Source organism: Ictalurus furcatus, chromosome 5 (genome assembly GCF_023375685.1).
Source record: "Ictalurus furcatus strain D&B chromosome 5, Billie_1.0, whole genome shotgun sequence".
NCBI lineage: Eukaryota > Metazoa > Chordata > Actinopteri > Siluriformes > Ictaluridae > Ictalurus > Ictalurus furcatus.
In genome coordinates this window covers 6,313,788-6,336,556 of record NC_071259.1, presented here as the reverse complement: position 1 = coordinate 6,336,556, position 22,769 = coordinate 6,313,788, and the positions used below count along the sequence as shown (strand labels likewise).

At 38.1% G+C, this 22,769-nt stretch overlaps 2 protein-coding genes across 3 annotated transcripts; one reads left to right on the top strand and one right to left on the bottom strand.

Annotated features, from left to right (window-relative positions):
- Positions 1 to 1,297: 1,297 nt before the first annotated feature.
- Positions 1,298 to 10,086, top strand: rbm39b (RNA binding motif protein 39b). The gene is made up of 15 exons (XM_053624474.1): positions 1,298 to 1,753; positions 2,633 to 2,690; positions 4,132 to 4,181; positions 4,271 to 4,456; positions 4,836 to 4,889; positions 5,060 to 5,177; positions 5,287 to 5,439; positions 5,522 to 5,665; positions 5,820 to 5,885; positions 6,910 to 7,114; positions 7,294 to 7,374; positions 8,357 to 8,453; positions 8,555 to 8,660; positions 8,764 to 8,842; positions 9,635 to 10,086. The coding sequence occupies exons 2-15, from the start codon at positions 2,640 to 2,642 to the stop codon at positions 9,733 to 9,735; spliced, it is 1,491 nt and encodes a 496-aa protein (XP_053480449.1). The 5' UTR covers positions 1,298 to 1,753; positions 2,633 to 2,639; the 3' UTR covers positions 9,736 to 10,086.
- A 2,412-nt stretch (positions 10,087 to 12,498) lies between these two features.
- On the bottom strand, positions 12,499 to 22,490 carry csf1b (colony stimulating factor 1b (macrophage)). Of its 2 annotated transcripts, XM_053624475.1 has the most exons (10): positions 22,420 to 22,490; positions 22,209 to 22,317; positions 21,601 to 21,660; positions 19,250 to 19,363; positions 17,884 to 17,946; positions 16,704 to 16,874; positions 14,539 to 14,737; positions 14,143 to 14,279; positions 13,494 to 13,537; positions 12,499 to 12,951 (listed from the first exon to the last, which is right to left on the bottom strand). In XM_053624475.1, the coding sequence occupies exons 2-10, from the start codon at positions 22,257 to 22,259 to the stop codon at positions 12,888 to 12,890; spliced, it is 903 nt and encodes a 300-aa protein (XP_053480450.1). In that variant the 5' UTR covers positions 22,260 to 22,317; positions 22,420 to 22,490; the 3' UTR covers positions 12,499 to 12,887. The 2 variants fall into 2 exon arrangements, with proteins under 2 accessions (XP_053480450.1, XP_053480451.1); XM_053624476.1 differs by lacking the exon at positions 21,601 to 21,660.
- Between the last annotated feature and the right edge of the window lie 279 nt (positions 22,491 to 22,769).

Here is a 22,769-nt window from a genome sequence, read left to right as displayed (position 1 = left end):
GTGGAGGGTACATTTCCACACGACACCTTCACAATCCTTTCCCAAGGGCTCAAATTCCTGATGGATTTTTTTTTTTAATTTCCATTTAGAAATCAGAGTTGCTAGACTGAATGTCCGTTAAACCTAATCCCAGGTTAAAACCTATCCAACTCAACCATTTCAAACTGTAGCCAAATATAGGTGAAATAATTATAATTATGTTTGTGTAACTTGAGCCCAAGACATAATATTGTGGGTATGTCATTATTAATACATGGCCCCCAGTTAATTATTTGATGGAAATAGTAGAAAAAGTCTAATTTCTTTGAGAATTCACTTAACATGATGTAGGCTAATGGTATATCCATGTCACAACACCAGTGACTATATGTCTTTATGTGTCATTCCGAGATTTTATTAAAGTGCAATATTATCACTTCCCTACTGAAAAAAAATAGAAACCATCAAATAAATTCTAATGGTTTCCACTACAAATATCATTACAAAATTAAGACCATTACCTTTACCATTATTGGTCCTTAATGGTATCCACTAGACATAACATACCACCAATAGAAAGCAACAAATTACCAATAGAGACCCACAGGGACCATTACAGTTTCCATATAACCAATACAAATTCCATTATAACCATTACAAATTCTTTTAGGGTTTCAGCAAGGTTATCCTCGTACTTAAGTTGCTGTTATCACAATGGTCTAATTCAATCTGTCTTTGATATTAAAATACAATAGCTGCCACAATTTAAGTACTCTGTAGTGACAAAATAGAGGTCAAGAAACTTAACTCATTGTCTTAATATATTTTGTAGGCTCGTTATATTAATTTGGAGAGTTATACATGGTGTGACCAGAGAAAAAGGAACTATATGAGTGTTATGGTCAGGTGTCCACAAACATTTTACATTTATCAGACGCTTTTATCCAAAATTACTTACACATTAGGAAATACAAGCAAAACGATATATCAAGTGGAGAACAATACAAGATTTTTCATTGAGTTCTATAGAAGCAAAGTGCGCAGAGTAGAGGTGCAAGAGCTAGTGTACTTTTTTTCTCTCTCTCTCTTTGGCCAAATATTGTTCTTCTTTAGCTTTTCCTTAATCCATTTTATTTGTACCATTTGCTTAAAGTTTTTCTTTAGACTCGTGTGAAACATAATCTTTTTTTTTTTTTTTTTTTTTTTTTTTTTTTTTTTTTTTTTGCTTATTTGGCCTTATTTAACAGATATACAGTAAACTTCCCAAAGATTATTTAGTTATAGGAGTATTGAAAGACATAATTAATATATTAATTTATGGCCACCTTATTAAAAAGTAACCACCATGACACCTCAGTGGTTCCTTAAATAATAGCCTTGCTAACGGTACAAATTAAACTCAATGGCCATTGATGTGCGAAGGAAGACCGTGCACTTTTGACCGGGAAACCCCGTTTGACCGCCATTTTGTAAGACATCCCGGAAGTGGTATACAGAAGGTGAACTTATAAACAAGTCTAGCTAGCAAACTACCTCAGATAGCTAGCGTATTTCTCTTTTCGAGTGTGAAGGATAGTAATAATATTTTTGTCTATTGATTTTTGTATATGGTGTTTAATAATTACAGCTAACACCACGTAGATTTGGTTACCGGAATTTGAAGAGGAAACCATAGCTAGTTACATAGCTAGCATTATTTGTCTCGTATGTTACTAGCGAGCTAGTTTGCATCAATATCGCGACGATTTCCACAGATACAACAGCAAGCGTGCAGGTAATCGGACTGGTTCGGGTTTTTATTATTATTATTTGTAATTAATTGTTTTTACGAGTTTATTAGCTCTCTAGCTCAGGACAATATATACGAAAGTGTACGAGGTAGCTTGTGGGTTGCTAACTAAATAAAGGTTTTACCGTCGAAGGCCTGAGAAACTGTTTTGTCCAAGTCCAAACCAAAGAGTGAAGCATTTAACGTGTAAAGACATTAGCGGTGTGTTTATTACAGAGGCTTGCACCAAATAAGATTTTTATCTCAGGTTTTTATGATCTGTTTTGATAAGAACGTTATATAACTCGGGTCAGTCGAAAGAGAGACGCATGGATAATTACCCCCAAACAGTTTTAATCCTTTTTTAATCCCGTTATTTTGGTTAAGATTTATTCCCTGTATTTTCTCAATACACTAATTAAAAACACACTGTAAGAACGACACGAAGTTAGTTTACTTAGGTTTTCAAAGAAAACTCCCACCTTAAACGCATTGAATAAGTTGGTATTGAAATACTTTCGATATGTTTTGTGATACTTATTTTAATTTAAGCATGAGTAATGATTTCTGTTACGCCCTGAAAAACAAAAGAGCAATTGCTTCGTTTCTCACTCACTCTTTTCAGTAATATTGAATGAACAGATGGGGGGAGGGGGGCGGTGAGGTGAGATAGCTGGGCAGACTAAAGTACTAAAGCTCTGCTGCATTGCTCTATTTAGGTAGAGATGAATCCCCCAGTAGTCAAAGTCAGCGAATGAAAAAAGGTCAACTCAAGTTAACTTTTCATAGCAGAAGACCACAGTGATTATAAGTGGATTGTCCTGTAATATTTTCTCTTGTATTTATCTTTTAACAATACTTATTTCCATGCCTTCAATTGGACAGGTCTCCAATGGCAGACGACTTTGATATCGAGGCAATGCTTGAAGCGCCTTACAGGAAGGTGGGTGACTGAACATGGCTGTTTCACTTAACATGAATTGACTCTTTTGCACTTGCCTGAGTAGCTGTTGAAATAAAGCAACTCAGAAGACGAGTATTTGATTAAATGTCTCACAAGTCTGTCTCAGTGGTAGAGAGAATGATGTGATGTATGATGCTTCAGCAAATGATCTGAATTACAAATAAATGCCCGTCTATCTCTCTTTATAGACTTGCCTAATGATATCTCATCTCTACTTCCCTGAATACACCTTTGATTCCAGTGTGAAGTGTGAAAAAAGTAAGGTCGTCATTGCGGCATATATTGATGTACTGTGTTCCCTTAGGTCAAATACCAAAAGACTCTCATCCTGTCACCTGTCTGGTGTGAACAAGATGAATGACAGTGGATGAAACAGGGATAGAACCTGACATGAATTGGAGACAGTATTCACATTTTTACTACATACATGGTTGATCTTTGTACTGCAAACGCTGGCATCATAAGTAGTAGCTTTTATTGAGATCATGCTACCTGGCAGATCATCTCAGCTACATGGATTACGCAGTTGTTTTTAAAGACTCTAAAGTATAGTTTCATGAAGTGGTGTTCTTTGGGAGTTTAATAGAGCACCTGTACTTTTGCTTGTTGTTACAATATTAAACGGATTGTTCCAGAATATGAATACTGTCTCCCAAGCCATTCTCTAGAGAAGGTCTCAGATAAGTCAACATCTTGAGGGTTTTTTGTTTTGTTTTTTGCATGCCCCTCATTTTTAAGCTTCTCCTTAATCCATTTTTATTTTGCCATTTGCTTTTAGGTATCTTTTGTGATACATCACCAGCATAATCAAGAAACTATATTTGGCCTTATTTATCACACATGCAGTAAACTTCCCAAGTTGGCTTGGTTGTAGGTATTAAAAAAAAGAAATTGATGTTTTTAAAAAAAAAAAAAAGGGTGAGGGGTTTTCTCTTGTTTTTTTGGTGTTAATTTGATGCCATGTCACATGGGAGCCGTTCTGACTAAGCCGTGTAAATTCCTGTCTGCTTCAGGACGAGATGTAAGACAGAGATGGCATCGCACTCACACAGTCCAACCGCACAAATGGGGGAAGATCTCACCGAATGACCGCCTCCACTGTGGAAACCCATTTAGCGACCATGTCCTTAGCAGCAAGCTTTAGGTTTAAAATAGCAGGTTACTGTCAGATTCTAGAGCTGAGTCTCCATTAAGCACCATGGTCCTTTTGCTATCATGTAACCTGTTGCTCCTTTTTTGGGGGGGCAAAGATTTGATTTTAGGCGGCAGAGCACCAAGGTCATCGCAGGCAACATGAAATGTAACTGTTTTTCTAAATCAATATATTCTGTATTTTCTCTTGTCCCCCTCCCCCATTCCCTTGACGACTTGCTATGTATCCTGTCCATCCTCACGATGTTCTTCTATCAACCCTGCTTAGGGTGACAGCAAGTCCTATAGTGCAAATGGCTATGAGGAGCACAGCAGGAAGTGAGTAACTGTTCTTTCTTTACTCATCATTGTGGTGACAGTCCACACGCTGTACACTTGTAATAATTTTTTTTTCAATCACTACATAGGAAAAGGCACAGTCGGAGTCGAAGCCCGAGTGCCGAACGCCGCAGGAGTAGGAGCAGAGAGCGCAAGAAGGGCAGAGACAAGCGTAAGAGCCGCAGCCGGGAGAAGAAGCGATCACGTAGCAGAGAGCAGCACCCTTCTCGAAGTCATGAAAGGCATGGACGTTATAGAGGTCACAAAAGCCCCCAGTGAGTATTGCATCCTCTCATCACGCACTCGATGCGTACTCGATGCGTAAGATCTGATGTTCATATCTGGCTGCCTGCTCGGGCCAATAAGGGCATATAAACTGCTGAGATTTTGCCGTCCCAATATACGACACGCGTCTAACTGGCGCACCACAACTGTGCTGTTTTCTGAATCAAGTATTAGCAGACACAATTTTTTTTATTATTATTATCTCAGTTAATGTGGACATAAGGCATAAGAATATGTGAATAATGATTCAGTATTCGTATAGTGGCACTGCAAATACATAACCAGGTATTTGAATACCTGTGAACACCCCTGGAAAATATACATAAACAGATAATCTCAAACCACTTTTTTTCCTTTTCTACATTACAGCCGCAAACGCTCTCGAAGCAAGAGCCCATTTAAGAAAGAGAAGAGTCCAATAAGGTAACATAACTATACTACTTTTTCTTTTTGTTCATTCACTGCAATATGAATTATATTTATTGGCTATTGATGTTATTGTGAATAATGTGGAGAACATTTATTTTATAATCAGAACTAAACCTTAATGTTAAGCCTCAGTAAAGAAATGTATTAGCTACTTTCTACCACAGGAAACCTATTGATAATCTGAGTGCGGAGGAGAGAGATGCCCGCACGGTATTCTGCATGCAGCTGGCTGCCAGAATCAGACCCAGAGACCTGGAGGAATTCTTCTCTGCTGTGGGCAAAGTAAGTGCCCCCACCGCCCTTTTTTATTTTATTATTTATTTATGTATTTTTCTTCTCCTTTTTTTTAATGTGGTTTGACTTTTTTTTTTTCTTCTCCTCTTTGCTAAAGGTGCGTGATGTGAGGATGATTTCAGACAGAAACTCTCGCAGATCTAAGGGTATTGCATATATTGAGTTTGTGGAGGCCACCTCCGTGCCCCTGGCTATTGGACTGACAGGGCAGAGGTTGCTGGGAGTGCCGATCATCGTTCAGGCCTCGCAGGTCTCTATAATCACATGCTAACAGTCTTCCTGTTTCAGCTTCTTGTATGTGTTGTGTAAGTCTGTATCGTTGTCTCATCTAGGCCGAAAAAAACAGAGCAGCGGCAGCGGCAGCAGCCCTTAACTTGCAGAAAGGCAACGCGGGGCCAATGCGGCTCTATGTGGGTTCCCTGCACTTCAACATCACCGAGGAAATGCTCAGAGGCATATTCGAGCCATTTGGGAGGGTGAGACTGATTACGGCATTATTTCTGTGCTCACACTGATGCAGATGTATGAGACACCACATGGGCTTTTTAGTGCCACTTTCAGCATGAAATTCTAGTAATGCAAAGTATTTATGAGCGCTCACTTAATCCCAGGCCTGCTTTTCTTACCTAGATTGAAAGCATCCAGTTGATCATGGACAGCGAGACGGGCAGGTCAAAAGGTTATGGCTTTATATCGGTAAGAGACTTTTTACAGGAGCCAATAAACACACAGTGACTAAATTGCATTATATATGTACTGTAAGTCTATATGTCTGCTTGTGAATTGTCTCTGCACATTTCCACAACGCACCAGTTTTTGCTTACTTGCTTTTGTTGGACATTGTTTTATAATATTGAACCATAGCAAGCATGTCTTTGGGGAAGGAGTATGCTGTTTCACTTTGTGCAGAATTAAAGCTTGCGATGACTAATTATACTAAAGCTGCAGGTGACTTTTACATAATGAGCATGTGCGTCAGCCAGAGTAACTGTCACAATCTCAGTAGCAATATGGTTCTTTTATAAGGTTTAAATTTTATCATCTTGCTCAGTTTGATGCAATAAAATGAGAAGTTTCATCATATGATTACGGTAACCTTCACATTGTCATTTACAGTGCGTTTTTGTTTTTTGTTTTTTTTAAACATGTGGGCAGAATGCAGCCACCGGCATTTTTTGGTCACAACTTTTCAGAAAAGTTCAAGTGACCTCAAGAGTGCTTGATTTTTATTTTATTTATTTTTTTAAAAGGAGAAAACCAGCATGGAGGACAAGAGCTGGTGGAAAAAAATATCTTGGTAGTCAGTAGATATTAGGAGATTACTGTTGGAGATAAAATTTTGCATGACCACTATTTCAACATTACAATTGAATAAAAAATAACAACTTGGCTATGCGACCAGGCCGATCAAAGCCACAGCAAAGGCAAGCAACTTCCTCATCGTCAGAATCAAACCAAACTTTTTATTTATTACTTACTAATATTGGTTAGCTCACTGATACTAGGTAGGACTGGCAAGAACATTGTTGAGGGGAAAAAAATCTTTTTATTCTCCTGAGCTCTCAGTTAAATGTTACATATTATAAATCCATATATCTATCCAGAGAAAGCAGTATAATTAAAATGTATGATTCTTGTACACTGTTCATTAGTGACAACTGGATTTTAGGATTTAAAATGTCTGTTAAGCTAATAGGAAACCTGCTCCGTTGATTTGTAGTTTGCAGATGCTGAATGTGCCAAGAGGGCCCTAGAGCAGCTGAACGGTTTTGAGCTGGCTGGCCGGCCCATGAAGGTGGGTCATGTGACGGAGCGCTCAGATGGCTCATCAGCCAGCTCTTTCTTGGACAACGATGAGCTGGAGAGAACAGGCATCGACTTGGGCACCACGGGCCGCTTGCAGCTGATGGCCCGACTTGCAGAAGGTAGGGATCAGAGATCAGCTAAACTGTGTTGGAGTCTGTTTTGATGGTCTGCATTTAGGTGTCATAATGAAATATTAATGCGTTTGATGTTTCCTGCTATGATTTAATTTCCAAGGAAATTTTCAACAATTATAAGTTGCTGTGTGTGTGCTTATTTATTTATTTATTTTTATAAATAGGTACAGGGCTGCAGATTCCTCCAGCCGCAAAGCACGCTCTGCAGATGAGCGGCTCTATTCCGTTTGGTAACCTTCCTGGAGGTAAGCATCTTGTGTTTTTTGTTTATCAAGAAATTGGTTGAGAAAATGTGAAGAATACATTTATGAAAATTCTAGGCAAAAAGGGTGTCTACTTTGAGGAGGCTCAAATATTAAATGGTTTTTATTTTTGATTACAATGTAATTCCCATTTGTGTTATTCCAGAGTTTTGATGACTTCTTAATTATTCTACAATGTGGGGGGGGGTCGGTATAGGTATAAGAATAAGTGCTTCGAAACTTTTGGCTGGTAGTATACATGTAACAACCTAAGACATTGTGCAAACAGAGATATGGTCATGGGTAATAAAATGTTCAATCTTCCACAGTTGCTTTCGTAAGGTTCAAGTGTTGCATCACCCCCTTTTTTTCCCCCCGGCCCTTATCAGGGCATTTCTGCATTGTCTTATGCTTTGGTAGATCGCCGTTCTTGCTTCACAGTGCATTGTGCTCTGCACCCTTTGTGATTATGTTCATAAAGTTACAGTTTGCTCTAAAAATTATGCAGTTATTTATAAGGTGTTTAAATTTTGTTAGGTTTCATGGCTTGCAGGCTACAATCGCAGTTTCTGTTTGGCTCAACGTAAGGCTTCATGATATCGCATGTTAATCATTATTGCAATATTAGCCTTTGTATTGTTGACTCTGCAGGACGTTGGATGTGTTGCTGAGACTGCAGAATGTTGGACTTTATGAAGTTATGTGTTTGAGTGTACATGAATCATGACTTTACCAAGACACAAATTTTTTCAGTGTAAGGCAGGCCAGTCCCTTTTTTAAAAAAAAAAAAGATATTGCAACCCACACGGCAATTAGATGTAGCAGAATAATCATTTATTCCATTATTAAAATCAAATGTAGCATGTTTGTTCCACCCCAAGGAACACTATGCGAAAGCCCTGACAGGATTAAACAATTATTGAAAATGAAATAATGTTTATACTATGTACTCAAGATATTCAACTACAAATGATTTCTGTTACAGTGATCTCTGCACCAAGCATGAACCAGGCCATGAACCTCCCCACCCAACCCCTGGCAACTCACTGCCTACAGCTTTCCAACATGTTCAGCCCACAGGGGTGAGTCTTTCCAACACTCTGCCTATCTTCAAGTGTGTATGTGTGTTTGTGTTTCAGTGTTTGTTTATTGTGATTCTCTGTCTGTTTTTTCTCCCCATCAGAGAAAACGAGCCTGGCTGGGATATAGAGATTCAGGATGATGTCATTGAAGAGTGCAATAAACATGGAGGCGTTGTTCATATATATGTAGACAAGAATTCTACTCAAGTAAGCTTTGCGAACTTGCTGGCGAGAGTCAGTTTCTAATATTTGTACTTGTATCCTCCGGTGCCTTTCTAGCTTTCAGTGGGTTCTTCTTTTACTCTCACAGGGTAACGTGTACGTGAAGTGTCCGTCTATTCCGGCCGCCATGGCTGCTGTCAGTGCCCTACATGGACGCTGGTTTGCAGGTAAGATCAGCCTTTGCTCTAACGAATGTCTCCTGAGTGAGTCCAGTGCATAGACATGTTCCATAGTATATGCTAGGGCTGTCGGAATGAATTTCTCTCGAATCCTGATATTAAATCTATTGAAACATGTCTAGCTAGTTTTGTTGTGTCATTGATTTTAATTGCTTTCTAAAATCACATCATTATGAAAATTTTCGTTTTCTGTGTCAACCATGTTTGCTAGCGAGAGTGGAAATATTACCCAATGTCGACGTGATTCTCAGATTGCAGCCACAAAATTTGGGAACTCGCGAGGCAGGCGGCTGTGCCCGCTTCGCATTGAGAATGAATAGGGAGACGAACAGTTATCACGTACCACGTGTAAAGCTGTTCATTCCACGGCTAAATTTTTAATAGTCGTCTTATAGTTTTGTAGTGCACTGTGTTGTTTTAAGAGCGGCACTGTGGTACACACTGTGTAATGCACACATGCTGTGAAGGATTCTGTTTAACTGTTGAATTGCATTGAAGAAATGGCAGTTGACAGTCTTGGCTTGAAAAATGAAAACACTTGGCAAAATATCCATTTATATCCAAGAAAACCTTACTGTTGGTAAAGCACTAATGTGAAAATGAGTTTTCACAACTGTATTTAATGCAATAATGATGCATTGTGTAGCACTACTGCAAATATCTGTTCTGTCCATGCTGGCACAAAACTAGAGGTACATTTTAGTACATCATATATTGAAGTTTAGTATGTTAAGCTTAGTAAGCACTAACATGTATCTCGTCTTGTTTTTGTTCTGACAGGCAAAATGATCACCGCTGCCTATGTACCCCTCCCAACCTACCACAACCTGTTTCCTGACTCAGTCACAGCCATACAGCTGCTGAGACCCACACGCCGGTGATCCACACTTCTGCTGCACAGTCCAATTCTTCTGACTTCTCTCTGTCTCTGCATAACCCGGAGATGCAAACATCAGCCTGTCCTTTTTAGGACAGCTGCTGTCTGTCCCTGGAGGTCCATAGCACATTCTAGATCTCAGAGGTGCACTGTTGCCTGAGGATGTAGATAAAAGCTGGCTGGACTAGGTTAGCAAAAAAAAAAATAATAATAATGATGATGATGATGATAATAAAGGCCCTGGGCAGTCAACCTGGTTGTATTCAGCTGTCTGGGATCACTTTGTTTTTAGCTTTTTTGTAATCACACTTTCATTTTGTAAAGAACTCTGCAATTAAAATGGCTTTAAAAATAAGCAGTCTTTTGTTTTTGTCATTTCTGGTGTAGTGTTATAAAATGCAATTTTAATGCAACACAGTACAATGGATGTACAGTGAGGGGAAAAAAGTATTTGATCCCCTGCTGATTTTGTACGTTTGCCCACTGACAAAGAAATGATCAGTCTATAATTTTAATGGTAGTTGTATTTGAACAGTGAGAGACAGAATAACAACAAAAAAATCCAGAAAAACGCATGTCAAAAATTTTATGAATTAATTTGCATTTTAATGAGGGGAAAAAAGTATTTGACCCCCTCTCAATCAGAAAGATTTCTGGCTCCCAGGTGTCTTTTATACAGGTAACGAGCTGAGATTAGGAGCACACTCATAAAGGGAGTGCTCCTAATATCAGTTTGTTACCTGTATAAAAGACACCTGTCCACAGAAGCAATCAATCAATCAGATTCCAAACTCTCCACCATGGCCAAGACCAAAGAGCTCTCCAAGGATGTCAGGGACAAGACTGTAGACCTACACAAGTCTGGAATGGGCTACAAGACCAGTGCCAAGCAGCTTGGTGAGAAGGTGACAACAGTTGGTGCGATTATTCGCAAATGGAAGAAGCACAAAAGAACTGTCGATCTCCCTCGGCCTGGGGCTCCATGCAAGATCTCACCTCGTGGAGTTGCAGTGATCATGAGAACAGTGAGGAATCAGCCCAGAACTACACGGGAGGATCTTGTCAATGATCTCAAGGCAGCTGGGACCATAGTCACCAAGAAAACAATTGGTAACACACTACGCCGTGAAGGACTGAAATCCTGCAGCGCGCGCAAGGTCCGCTGCTCAAGAAAGCACATATACATGCCCGTCTGAAGTTTGCCAATGAACATCTGAATGATTCAGAGGACAACTGGGTGAAAGTGTTGAGGTCAGATGAGACCAAAATGGAGCTCTTTGGCATCAACTCAGCTCGCCGTGTTTGGAGGAGGAGGAATGCTGCCTATGACCCCTGGAACACCATCCCCACCGTCAAACATGGAGGTGGAAACATTATGCTTTGGGGTTTTTTTTCTGCTAAGGGGACAGGACAACTTCACCGCATCAAAGGGACGATGGACGGGGCCATGTACCGTCAAATCTTGGGTGAAAACCTCCTTCCCTCAGACAGGGCATTGAAAATGGGTCGTGGATGGGTATTCCAGCATGACAATGACCCAAAACACACAGCCAAGGCAACAAAGGAGTGGCTCAAGAAGAAGCACATTAAGGTCCTGGAGTGGCCTAGCCAGTCTCCAGACCTTAATCCCATAGAAAATCTGTGGAGGGAGCTGAAGGTTCGAGTTGCCAAACGTCAGCCTCGAAACCTTAATGATTTGGAGAAGAACTGCAAAGAGGAGTGGGACAAAATCCCTCCTGAGATGTGTGCAAACCTGGTGGCCAACTACAAGAAACGTCTGACCTCTGTGATTGCCAACAAGGGTTTTTAAACCAAGTACTAAGTCATGTTTTGCAGAGGGGTCAAATACTTATTTCCCTCATTAAAATGCAAATCAATTTATAACATTGTTGACGTGCGTTTTTCTGGATTTTTTTGTTGTTATTCTGTCTCTCACTGTTCAAATAAATCTACCATTGAAGTTATAGACGGATCATTTCTTTGTCAGTGGGCAAACGTACAAAATCAGCAGGGGATCAAATACTTTTTTCCCTCACTGTACACATCTTCGCTTTCCCATTTGAACCAGGAAATTGTTTCCTGTTTGTCACATCCACTTCATTGACAAACGCAGCATTTGAGTAATCTATAAGGATGGAAAAACACCTTCACTATGTAGCTGTACTTTTACAGGTCATTCATTAAATCTCACAGGTCGTTCCTCCCCCACCCAAATCCTCGAGTATTAAAAGTTCTTAAACTGAAATGTGCACGGTTTAAGGATTTTGAGAATTTGTGTAGCTTTGTATTACTGTATTCATAAGATACATTTTAAACCAAAGTAATACACTATAAATCATGGAATAGATTCTTTCACATTCTGCCTACTAATATTCCTGGAGAAACATCAGTAACACGTGTCCTGTAGTGGTTTTTTAATAGGTGGGGGTGTCTATTGACTCTGAACGGATGACTTCTTGTAAACTATAAACTGAAACAGGATATGGGGTCACTCGTGACATTGCTCTTGTCTCATAATGGCTGGGTTGTGTGATTACCCTTCACTATATTTCACTGTGACTCAAAATGCAACCGAATGTGAACCTTGCTAATAGGGAGGTTAGCATTTTCTGTCTGTAGTAGTTTTTTTGTCAGCAAGTTTTCAAGCATTTCTCATAACTCTGGCTATTTATCAGATTGCTGCATAAGAGATTATCTCTGGGGTGAGTTTTTAGTGCTTTTTTTTCCTTTTCTTTAAAGAAGAAAAAGACATGGAAAAAAATCAGTGAAAGCAGGTTTATTTTTATTTATTTATTTATTTTTACAAGTCTTCAGATACAGAACCACAAAAAAAAGTCACTATGCAAAATGTGGCAAGGTTCTTGCAAAAATACGGTCTAGCAGTAATAAATATATAATTATTTGAAAACAGGTTTATAATAGTACAGCATTCATAGGTTAACAATGAAGTATTATAAAGATTTATACAACATTAGAAAGATGGTTTGAATGTACTGTATTGTTTATACATGTGAAAGGTACTGTGAACATGAACTGTGAACATTTACATGTATACAATGACCATTAAAGTGTGGTTTTGATTATGTAAAGAAATACACTTTCAGGGTTTTTTTGTCTTTTGTGAAAACATGGTGTAGTTTGGAGTTGACAAAATCTTCAGATTATCAGATCCATTCGATTAAAAGCTGTTGAGCAGAACTCTATGTGACTGACATCAGACCTGGAGAAGAATGAGAGAGATGAATGATCAGCACCTTTACCACCTTTCATTCCATTCTATATGTTTTTACCGTTTAGCCATTTGAGCAGTACATACCATAGGGTAAAAAAAAAATTGAAGGTAATTTCTGTCTTTGGTGGATTTATCACATTGTGAAACGTGTTTTACAGCTTATCATGTTACAGAGAAACCGGAAAGCGCAGATTCCTCTGTCCTGAAGACTTCTTTGTGGCGGAAAACTTTCTGACCTCGAGACTCCTTTCATAGATTTTCAACAAATATCTTACAGAAAGTTTCACCATATCACTTATTAAATGTCATTCTTTGTTAAATAACATTTTTAATCGCTTCATTATTAACCATGGAGTATGTTGTGCATCCACCGTACATGTCCTTCTGAATGAGCCGTTACTATAGTAACTCGTGCATTATAAGCCTGCAGTATAAACCTGTGATTTGCCTTGCAGCCAGCACTGTTGTAAGAGCTCATGTTTTAGAAAATTAATCACCTTCTGATTATAAAAGAATGAAGGGAAAATTACCATGTGTCTAATTCCATGTCTTGTCTTCTAAGCTGATGAAATCTCTGTTAGGGAAGAAAAATGAAATTAAAGCTGTAGTATGTAACTGTAGTATGTACAAGAGAAACTGCAACAACAAAAATGTTGTACTAATGAATTTTTCATTTTTCCATTTTTACCAGAGGGGTCTCAATTTTTTTTTCCAAAAGTTACCTACAGCAGCTTTAAGTAAACATTGTTGGCATAACCAAAAAAAATTATTCAGTGTTGTATAATGTTATACATATTAATGTTTATTCTGAAGCTATGATTATTATGGGAGTCTGGGGGAAATTAGTTATAAGTATTATTTGTTTTTATCATAAACATAAGAAAACACTGTTCATGGTCTTATCTGTTTAGCTCTCCTTAATACCTTATTTCATTAGTCAAACTTTCTACTAGTGGGATTTTGCAAAACCAACCTGTTTCTAAACCAATAACAACTGTAGGTCTATCATTAAAGACAGATAGTTTGGTGCATATTAGCTAAAGACTATCTCTTACCGCAGCTCAACATCAGTGTGAACAGTGTGTAGAAGGTTAGACATCATCATCATGATCTTCTAATTCTCTAAAGTTGAGTTTACATATAACACATTTGGCAACCAAAGACTTCAGGAAGACCTACCTTTCTGTGTATGAGGCAAGAGACAGTGATAAGCAGGAAGATTCCCCCACTCACTGCTAACACGGTGAAGCCCAATTTATAGAAACTCAAATCAGAGGAGTCCTGCTCAACCTGTCCCAGCATCACTTGTGTGGCCTCTGAGGAAAATACACACAGCACTTTAATCACACTATTTTCCAGCTCATGTGGTGCGTCCATTTTGAATTACCTGTTACTATAGTAATGATGACATACAGTAAGAATGAGCGTATTAATATAAATATGTGGTTTGCCTTGCTTTTGGCACTGCCCTCAATGCAGATGAACACCTTCTGACCAATCACAATCAAGAATCCAATAGCGCTATGGTATAATGTGCCAAAACATATACCTGTAGTCAGTTTGTCTAGTGTGTACCTGTTCTATGTGTTCTGGGCAGCTCTGTAATGACAACAGTTGTGTAGTTGCTGTATTCCATTGCACAGCTCCAGTCCATAGATGTGTTTGTGTGTGTTTGTGTAATGAGCTGTAGGTAGATATCCAGAACCTCCTTGGCTCTCTGTAAGGCTTGAATAGGGGAATCTGTGAACTGCTTCAGAAACACCACTGGGTCCTCCTGGAGAAAAAGTGATGCTGTTATATTTCTCTGGATTTGACACTTCCCTTTGCGGAACCCTTTATAAGTAGATTGTGGGGCTTAACAGCGATTTACTCCCATTGGCTAGTGAGATTTGAATCGACAGCTTCCTGACGAGGAAGTAGAGACTTGAGTGGCACAAATTTTGGAGAGTGTTATGGATGCGGTTCACTATATAGTTATAGTGTTTGTACTTTGTAGTGGAAATTACTTACTTACTTAGTCAGTATATAATTTTGTAAGTAATACTTGAGGTTTGGGTAGTCTCATACAACATTTTTTTTTTCAAGAGGAGCTCTCAGGAGCTCTCGTTATCATCATAGTCATCGTCGTCATCCTCCTCCTCCTCGAGCTATCAATCCAAATCTCACTAGCCAATGGGAGTAAATCGCTGTTAAGCCCACCCACATGAGAGGTTTGTGCCAGATTGGCGAGCACAAACTTGCGGAGTGTAAACGAAAACTCTGAAAGCATAAACGAAAAACACGAAAAAGCAGCGTGTTCGTAAAGGTAATGCTGCAATTTAAATTATGAGCACATTAAAATGTTTTTTGAACTTGGATGCATGTGACTCTATTGTATGAGACCTTTATAACAAAATTAGGCACGTTTCAAAACTATAATAGGTGCACTTTAATGTACTCAACTAGCTCACCCTTACTTTATTACATTAATTTAGCTACTTTTTTTTTTTGTTTAGTTTAGTCAGTTAGGTATCCAGGCAACAAAACATGGGATTGGGCAGCACATTAGAGCATACACTTGAACATTGGGCTAGATTTATGACTTAGGATTTATGATATATGATATATGTTTACTCTGTGTATGGTGTTGAATGTTTTAAACAAAGATGTACAAATTGAGGTCTTGATATTTTTTTAGCACCAGCTTTTCTAAAATGGTGACTTGGGTATATCTGACATAAAAAGAGGTTCTTTTTGTGGATTATTGTGGCGAAAGTAATAAGTGTGGCAGAACTCAATCCTGTCTATCTGTTAAAGAAGAGATAGTGATGCAAGTGCTGGAACCACTAGCAAACATTACTTGACATTCATCAGGTTGAAGAATAACACCAAACAAAATGTCTCATCTCTCCATGCGCAATCCTTTTTCCCAAGGTGTTGAATACCAACATGTTTTGCTTGAGCTTAAAAATGGCACTCGAAAAAAGGTCATATTTTTCATAAATATGTCAGAGTTGTTGAGAGTTTGGTGCTCATGAGACAATTGTGGATCGAGGCACAGTAAACACCAGATGATATTTAGATTACACCGTGTCTCCTTGAGGTCATTTTGTGGTTGGAGTGAACCCATTTAATTGTGTAGGCATTGTAGGTGGTGAACCAGAGCTGCAGTGGTTCAGGGGACGCAATGTATTCTGTACATGTTTATGCCTTCCTGATATAGCATCCAGTTCTCCTCAATCAAGCACATTATGGGCTGAGAAAAATCCTATTCTATGTTTTAAGAACATAATAGTACAGTATAGCCTAGAGAAAAATCCATAAACAATTATAGATTGTTTGAAGAAACATTTGATAGCCCAACTGGTAAATTTTTGTTATGTATCTTTGACCAGTGGAGGGTTTTTTTCCCAAATAAATTATGACTTTGGCCATAATTTCTGCGATACCCAGTCACCAGAACATCAGGTTAGATCTCATCAGCTCATAATGTTCACCTCAAAGAGCCAAGATCTGACTTACATCACTGCTTTTATAAGAATGTGAGTCTGTCTTGTGAAACAACTGTAACATTAATTATCTATATTTAATTGAGGAAATGGTTGGAATATCTTATGAGTTAAACAGTTTTTGGTTACTAGGGTTAATGATGCAACATATGTGAGATCTACATTTTGTCTTAAGGGTACGCAAACATTTGCACTCATCTGCATGTAAACAATCAGAAATACATACACACCCTCAGACACACATGCACAAACCTCGAGTTGTTCATTAAGAGGTGGCACACAGCGCTGTGAGTAGATGTTATGGATGAGGTTTTGTAGAGAGCGGACTAACAGAGCGCTCTCGGAGCCTCGGGAGTATCTGAAGTGGACGCTCAGCAAGTCCAGGACACGCGGCAGAGCTGCCTTCACATAACACACTGAGCTCTGAAAGACAGACAGGCAAGTTGTGAGGACTCTTGGTAGCCTGGTTATAGGTCATGTTTGAGTCTGTCATTTGAACATTACTCTGACTCACCCTTGCTTCAGTGCATAACTGGATACTGAAAATTTGTACTTAAGAAATGGTGTAATCATAAATACTGTCCTATGCTTATCCCAGGACTGTTATTCGCATTCTGTTCATACTGACCATCAGCACACTTAATGTTTTCCTTCTACAACTGTGGCAGGATGGCATTCCTTCTGAGTCTGATTCCTCTCAAGGTTTCTTCCTCCCATCATCTCATAGAGTTCTTCCTTGCCACTGTCACCTATGGCTTGCTCATCTGTACATTTGTATTTTCTGTAACGCTACTTTGTTACTATATCTATTGTTAAAATCACTATACAAATAAAATTGTATTAATCCGAATTGCCCTAAACCAATGCTCTTCAATGAATCTGATCTTGAAAATGGCCAGCCCTTTCATGCTGTACTCTGAGCCACATAAAGCCAGCCAAACTCATCTTTTCAAACTGCTGCTTATGCTGCACCATATGGCAGTATAACACACTCGGAGGAGAGCACTATCTACCCCTTTCCGCATACACAGATGTCCACAATTGTCTAGTGTCACTGGGATTGACATGGGAGAGAGAGTAATACCATCCCTCCCACCCAGAGAGCATGGTCAATTTAGCTCCTTTGGCTTCTAGACATGAATGGCTGTTGAATAGGCAGTTATTTTTAAGTGAGAGCGCTTTTTGCAATACTTGCTGTGAGTCTCTTCACAATCTGGCAAGTGTCAATTAAAGAAATCCTTTCGGAGGAAACGGTTGTATGCTAATAGCTTCAAAAACAGGAGCGGGGGACCAGAGTGTCCTCAGAGGAACATTGTTTAATCCTAATTCCACTTTGTCAAGAAGATAGAACATATAATTCCCTTTGCAGAATCAGACTAAAACTAAACAACAAACTAAAAACTACATCTTTGTTGAATGTGAATATTCTTACCAGATGTCTCTTCTCGATGAACACGTAGGATATTGAACATCCATTCCTCAAATGGTTATTGATCTGGAACAGTGTAAATATTAGCTGACATTAACGCATCATACACTCTAATAAAAATGATGGGTTGAGCCGTTTGGGTCATTTAATTGGGTTATTTTCTCAGTCTTGGGTAGTTTTGGTGTAGTTTTGTGTAACCCAACCGCTGGGTTAGTGGCTGGGTCATTTTCACTGACAGTTGAATCAATGCACCCCTCCCCCACCCCGATGTGTCAGTCCAGCTCCTTGGGTCAAATCAACTCAGCACGGACTGTTTGAATTCACCTCAGGTGGATGTAGTGGTTTTCACACTGACAGACTGTTAGATTTATTTGGAAAAACAAGGTTCATATCAATATATTTATCAGTAAAACCATTACTGTACACTAGAAAAAGCAAAAATGCTATCTTTGTTAGCTTTGACTTACTTGTTTGTAATGCCCACTGGATCATAAGTTGGTTGCTCAGTTTTTTTTTAGATGTTTTACACGTCTCCTTTGATCAGAATCTGACGTTTTCATCTTAAATATATGACTTATTTAAGTCATTTACTTCAAAGTCTTTATATAAACACTATTTTAGCAGCTCTAGCAATACATTTCTGAACACCTTCTTGTGTATAAATAAAGGAGAAACCATGCTGACATATTTGTTTGTAATGTAGTATATTTGATATTTTCAAAGGGTAAAAATAACCCTGAAAATATTAATCCATTTATGAAATAAATTTAACCCAGCTTTTTTGTAAAAAATGAAACCATCCTTTGGGATGAAAAACAACCCAAAAGGTTCATTTTAACCCCTGGGTTAAAATTAACAACCAAACTTGATGGGTTAGTTTCGCCCAAAATGTGTTCTGTCCTATATTTGCCCAGCCGTTGGGCTAAAAATAACCCAATTTGGGTTGTTTTTAATCCATTGATTTTTAGAGTGTAGAAACCCATCTAATATGACAGAAGATTTTTTTGTACATATATTGTGAACACTTGATAAAGCACAGATTACAGACAATAAAAGCAGACATTACTGAAACTTTAATGAGCCTTGTAGCAATGTATTTGCAATGAGTGTGCCATCCTGTCTTAAACATTATTTAGTGGACTTTTGCTGATACAACCAGTCAAGACATTTTACAAAAAAAAAGCCTATAAAGGCCAATGGCAGTGTTTTTCTCTCCTAGTGTATTCAGAATTTGACCAGTGCCTCCATTAGTTGAATCATTTAAGAGCATGACTGAAAGAGTAGGTCTGCATCTGCAAGTTGACTCATGAGTATGAATATTATTGTCACATATTGCAATGAATAAAGATACAAAATAATTTCCACTCACAAGATGATTTATCTGGAGCAGGTGATCATTGGTTATGGAGTGCCTGCATGGTCCAGGGATGTGCATCATAGACAGAGGAATATACAGGAGCACAAGAACACACACACTCTTCACCTGGACATATTTTAAGGAAATAACAACAATAAGCCAATCAGCAAATCTGAAACATTTATAATGACAGCTTGAAAATACAGTTGATATAAAAGTCTACACACCTTGTTAAAAATTAGTTTTTTTTTATGTAAATAAGGAAACCAAGATCAATCATTTCAAAACTTTTTCCACCTTTAATGTGGTATAGCGACCAACAAAATTCAAGTGAAAAAAACATTTTAGGGGGAAAAAAAGTAAGAAAAAACTGGTTGCGTAAGTATGCACACCCCTTTAATTAATACTTTTGCTTGTAATACAGCACAATACAGTACAGTCTTTTCTGGGTAAGAGTCTACCAACTTAGCACATGCTTCATAATTGCAAGTGAATCATGTGTACAGCCCTCTTCAAGTTAGATCGGGGCTCTGGCTGGACCATTCCAAAACATTACTTTTCTTCTTCTGAAGCCATTCCTTTGTTGATTTGGCTTTGTACTTTTATGTCATTATCATGCTAGAATGTGATAATTTTCTTCATGTTCAGTTGTCTAACAGAGGCTTGCAGGATTTATGGCAAAGTAGATTGGTATTTGGGGCAATCAGTGGTTCTGCCTATCTAGCCACAGTTCCAGCTGAACAGAAGCATCCCCATAGCGTGATGCTGCCACCACCAGGCTTCACCTTGGGTGTGGTGTTCTTTTGGTGAGAAGCTGTCTTTTTATTTTTGCAACAAACATACCTTTTAGAATTATACCCAAAAGGTTCTAACTTGGTCTCATCAGACCATACCACATTTTGCCAAATGTTTTTTTTTAATTATTGTGATAAATGGTTTCCATATAGCAAACTTTCTCCATAGCCCAGACGTAAAGAACATGAGAGACTGTTGTCACATTCAGGGAGACTGCTTTAATGTTGTCCTAGGTCTCATGAAAGCCTCCCTGATAATCATTGTGTCCTTTTGTTTTGGAGGGACGTCCTGTTCTCGGTGATGTCACTATGGTGCCACATTTTTTCCACTTGTTGATGATGGCCTTCACAGTGTTCCATGGTACATCCAATGTTTTGGAAATTGTTGTGTACCCATCTCCTGATCAATACCTTTTGATCCGGAACATAATTTGTAAACTTTCGGCGGACCATGGCTTTAGCAGTGGGATGAAATCAAGATGTCAATAATATCCTACAGAAACAGCTGATCTTTATTTGGGGTTAATCAGAATAATTTCATTGTTGACAAATGTACGATAATTACTTTTGAATATGAGTTTGAATGTGATTGGTTAATTCTGAGCACAGTCACATGCCCAATTATAAAAGGATGTGCACACTTATGCAACCTATTTGTTTTTCACTTCAATTTTGTTGGCTGCTCTACCACATTAAAGGTGGAAAAAGATCTGACATGATTGGACTTGGTTTAATTTTTTTTTTATATCACAAAAACCTGCAATGTTAACAGGGCTGTTTATACTTTTTTCATCCATTGTACCTTACCAGCTGGTAAAGTTGGTCTACCAGCATGACCAGCTCAGCCCGTGTTTTTGCAGCTTGTAACTGGTTTGAACAAGCCAGGACAGGGATGTACAATACAATGTAAGCATAGAACTGTGGATTGAGCTGGCAGTGATACAAAAGCCACAAGTTTCCACCACTGACCAAAAACAAGTGTAAGATTTTAAGAATTTGTAGAATGGACAGCGCTTGAGCTTGCATGTCACTGCAAAACCACAAGTGAAAAGAGTCAAGATGATGGTTTCTCCAGATGTATTTATTTGCAGATGATAGTTTTCTATGCAAAGTATTAAAATCTTTACTCAAGAAAAAGTACAAGAACTTATCTAAATAAGATACTTTGGTAAAAGCTGGAGTACAGCTTCAAATTCTTCACTCAAATAAAAGTACAAGAAATTTGTATCACACACTGATTTTATCACTGATGGTAAATTATTACACCAGTTTTATTCCTAATCTCTCGGATGACACAAAGAAGTTGAATTCTAAAAGCCAGCTGTTACAATACAAACTGCCTCAATGAATACAAAGCGTATATAACAACAGATAGATTATGATTGTGATGGGTTATTTTCCAATAACTGGACATCCCAGAGTGTTTTATTCCTCTTATGTTAAAGCAATATACCAATTTACAATTCTTTTCTTTATTAAAGTATGTCACTTGTTATTTTTTTAAATTCATTTATAGTTACATTTAATGTTATAGAATGTCAGCAAAACAAGTTTGTTTTTATCACTTACATTATAGCAGATAGAAACGTTGGTATGTAAATATTCCTTCACCTGCCGCTCTTTTTCTCTCTATTAAAGTTATTAAGACAAAACATGCAGCTTGTTATGGTACAGAGAAACTGTCCTCTGTCCTGAAGACTCTCTCATGTCACAACTTTACCTCAGTGCATTACAAAGCACTGGCCCTGGAGACTCCTTCCAAAAATGCTAAATAAACTCACAGAAAACTTCACCACATCAACGACTATAGGTTATTTTTTATTTATTATTTTTTAATCTGAATGAGTTGTTACTATAGATATGATAATGTATAAGAATAAGCATATTAATATAAACCTGTATTTGCTTTATTATCAGAGTTGCTGTTACAGAAATTTTATCAACACTTTCTGACCAATCAGAATCAACCATTCAACAGAGCTGTGGTATGTGTCTCATATAAATTTCCATTTGCTAACTAATTTTCCCAGGTTTAAGTGAAAACAATGAGTTACTCTATTCTTGTGGCTTCTTCCACAGAGTTCATTCCTAAAACCTGGTGCATCTGCAAAAGTACCAGTTCTTTAATTTATCACTAACTTCAGTTCTCTTTCCATTCAGATACTCGCTATACGTACCTGGATTTGGTGGAGAATGTGGGCAGATGTGTAAAGGTTCATCTGGCTCATGGATCCAGCAGATGAAATTTACATTCTTCACTTAGATGCATTTGAGCACATTGAAAACCTGTTGAGTTTCAAGTCAAAGAAAAGACAATTTTTAAATTTTTGAAGCTCAGAGCAATTGACTGTTAAAGTTTTAGTCCATATGAGAGCAGAGAAGACTTACAATCCACAGATACAAGACCACAAATTCTGTCATTCTCCCTGCCTTGTTTCGGAATTTCACCCTCCTACCCCATCATTCTCTCTCTCTCTCTCTCTCTCTCTCTCTCTCTCTCTCTCACTGTCTCACTGCAGAACTTCTATTATAGACATTGTTGGGGATTTGCTTAGTATTATTATTATGTCAACTTTATAATTGAAATAGGCTAGGAATCTTGTTGTTACTTGTTGAAGAAATTCTTTTTTCCTAATAAATGACTGAATAACATTAATGCCAGCTGTAATTCAAATCACAGATTTATATTGATGTGCATATTCTAATACATTATAATTTCTATAGTAAGAACTCATTCA

Bases quoted from the DNA above. Each gene is read 5' to 3' on its own strand.
- rbm39b (XM_053624474.1), top strand. From the start codon at position 2,640: ATGGCAGACGACTTTGATATCGAGGCAATGCTTGAAGCGCCTTACAGG. The intron at 4,457-4,835 runs GTGAGTATTGCA...TCTACATTACAG, and splicing joins AGAGGTCACAAAAGCCCCCA to CCGCAAACGCTCTCGAAGCA. The intron at 7,375-8,356 runs GTAAGCATCTTG...TTTCTGTTACAG, and splicing joins GTTTGGTAACCTTCCTGGAG to TGATCTCTGCACCAAGCATG.
- csf1b (XM_053624475.1), bottom strand. From the start codon at position 22,259: ATGAGCCAGATGAACCTTTACACATCTGCCCACATTCTCCACCAAATC. The intron at 16,875-17,883 runs GTAAGAATATTC...TCTGTCTTTCAG, and splicing joins TCATCGAGAAGAGACATCTG to AGCTCAGTGTGTTATGTGAA. The intron at 13,538-14,142 runs GTAGGTCTTCCT...CTTCCCTAACAG, and splicing joins CTTGCCTCATACACAGAAAG to AGATTTCATCAGCTTAGAAG.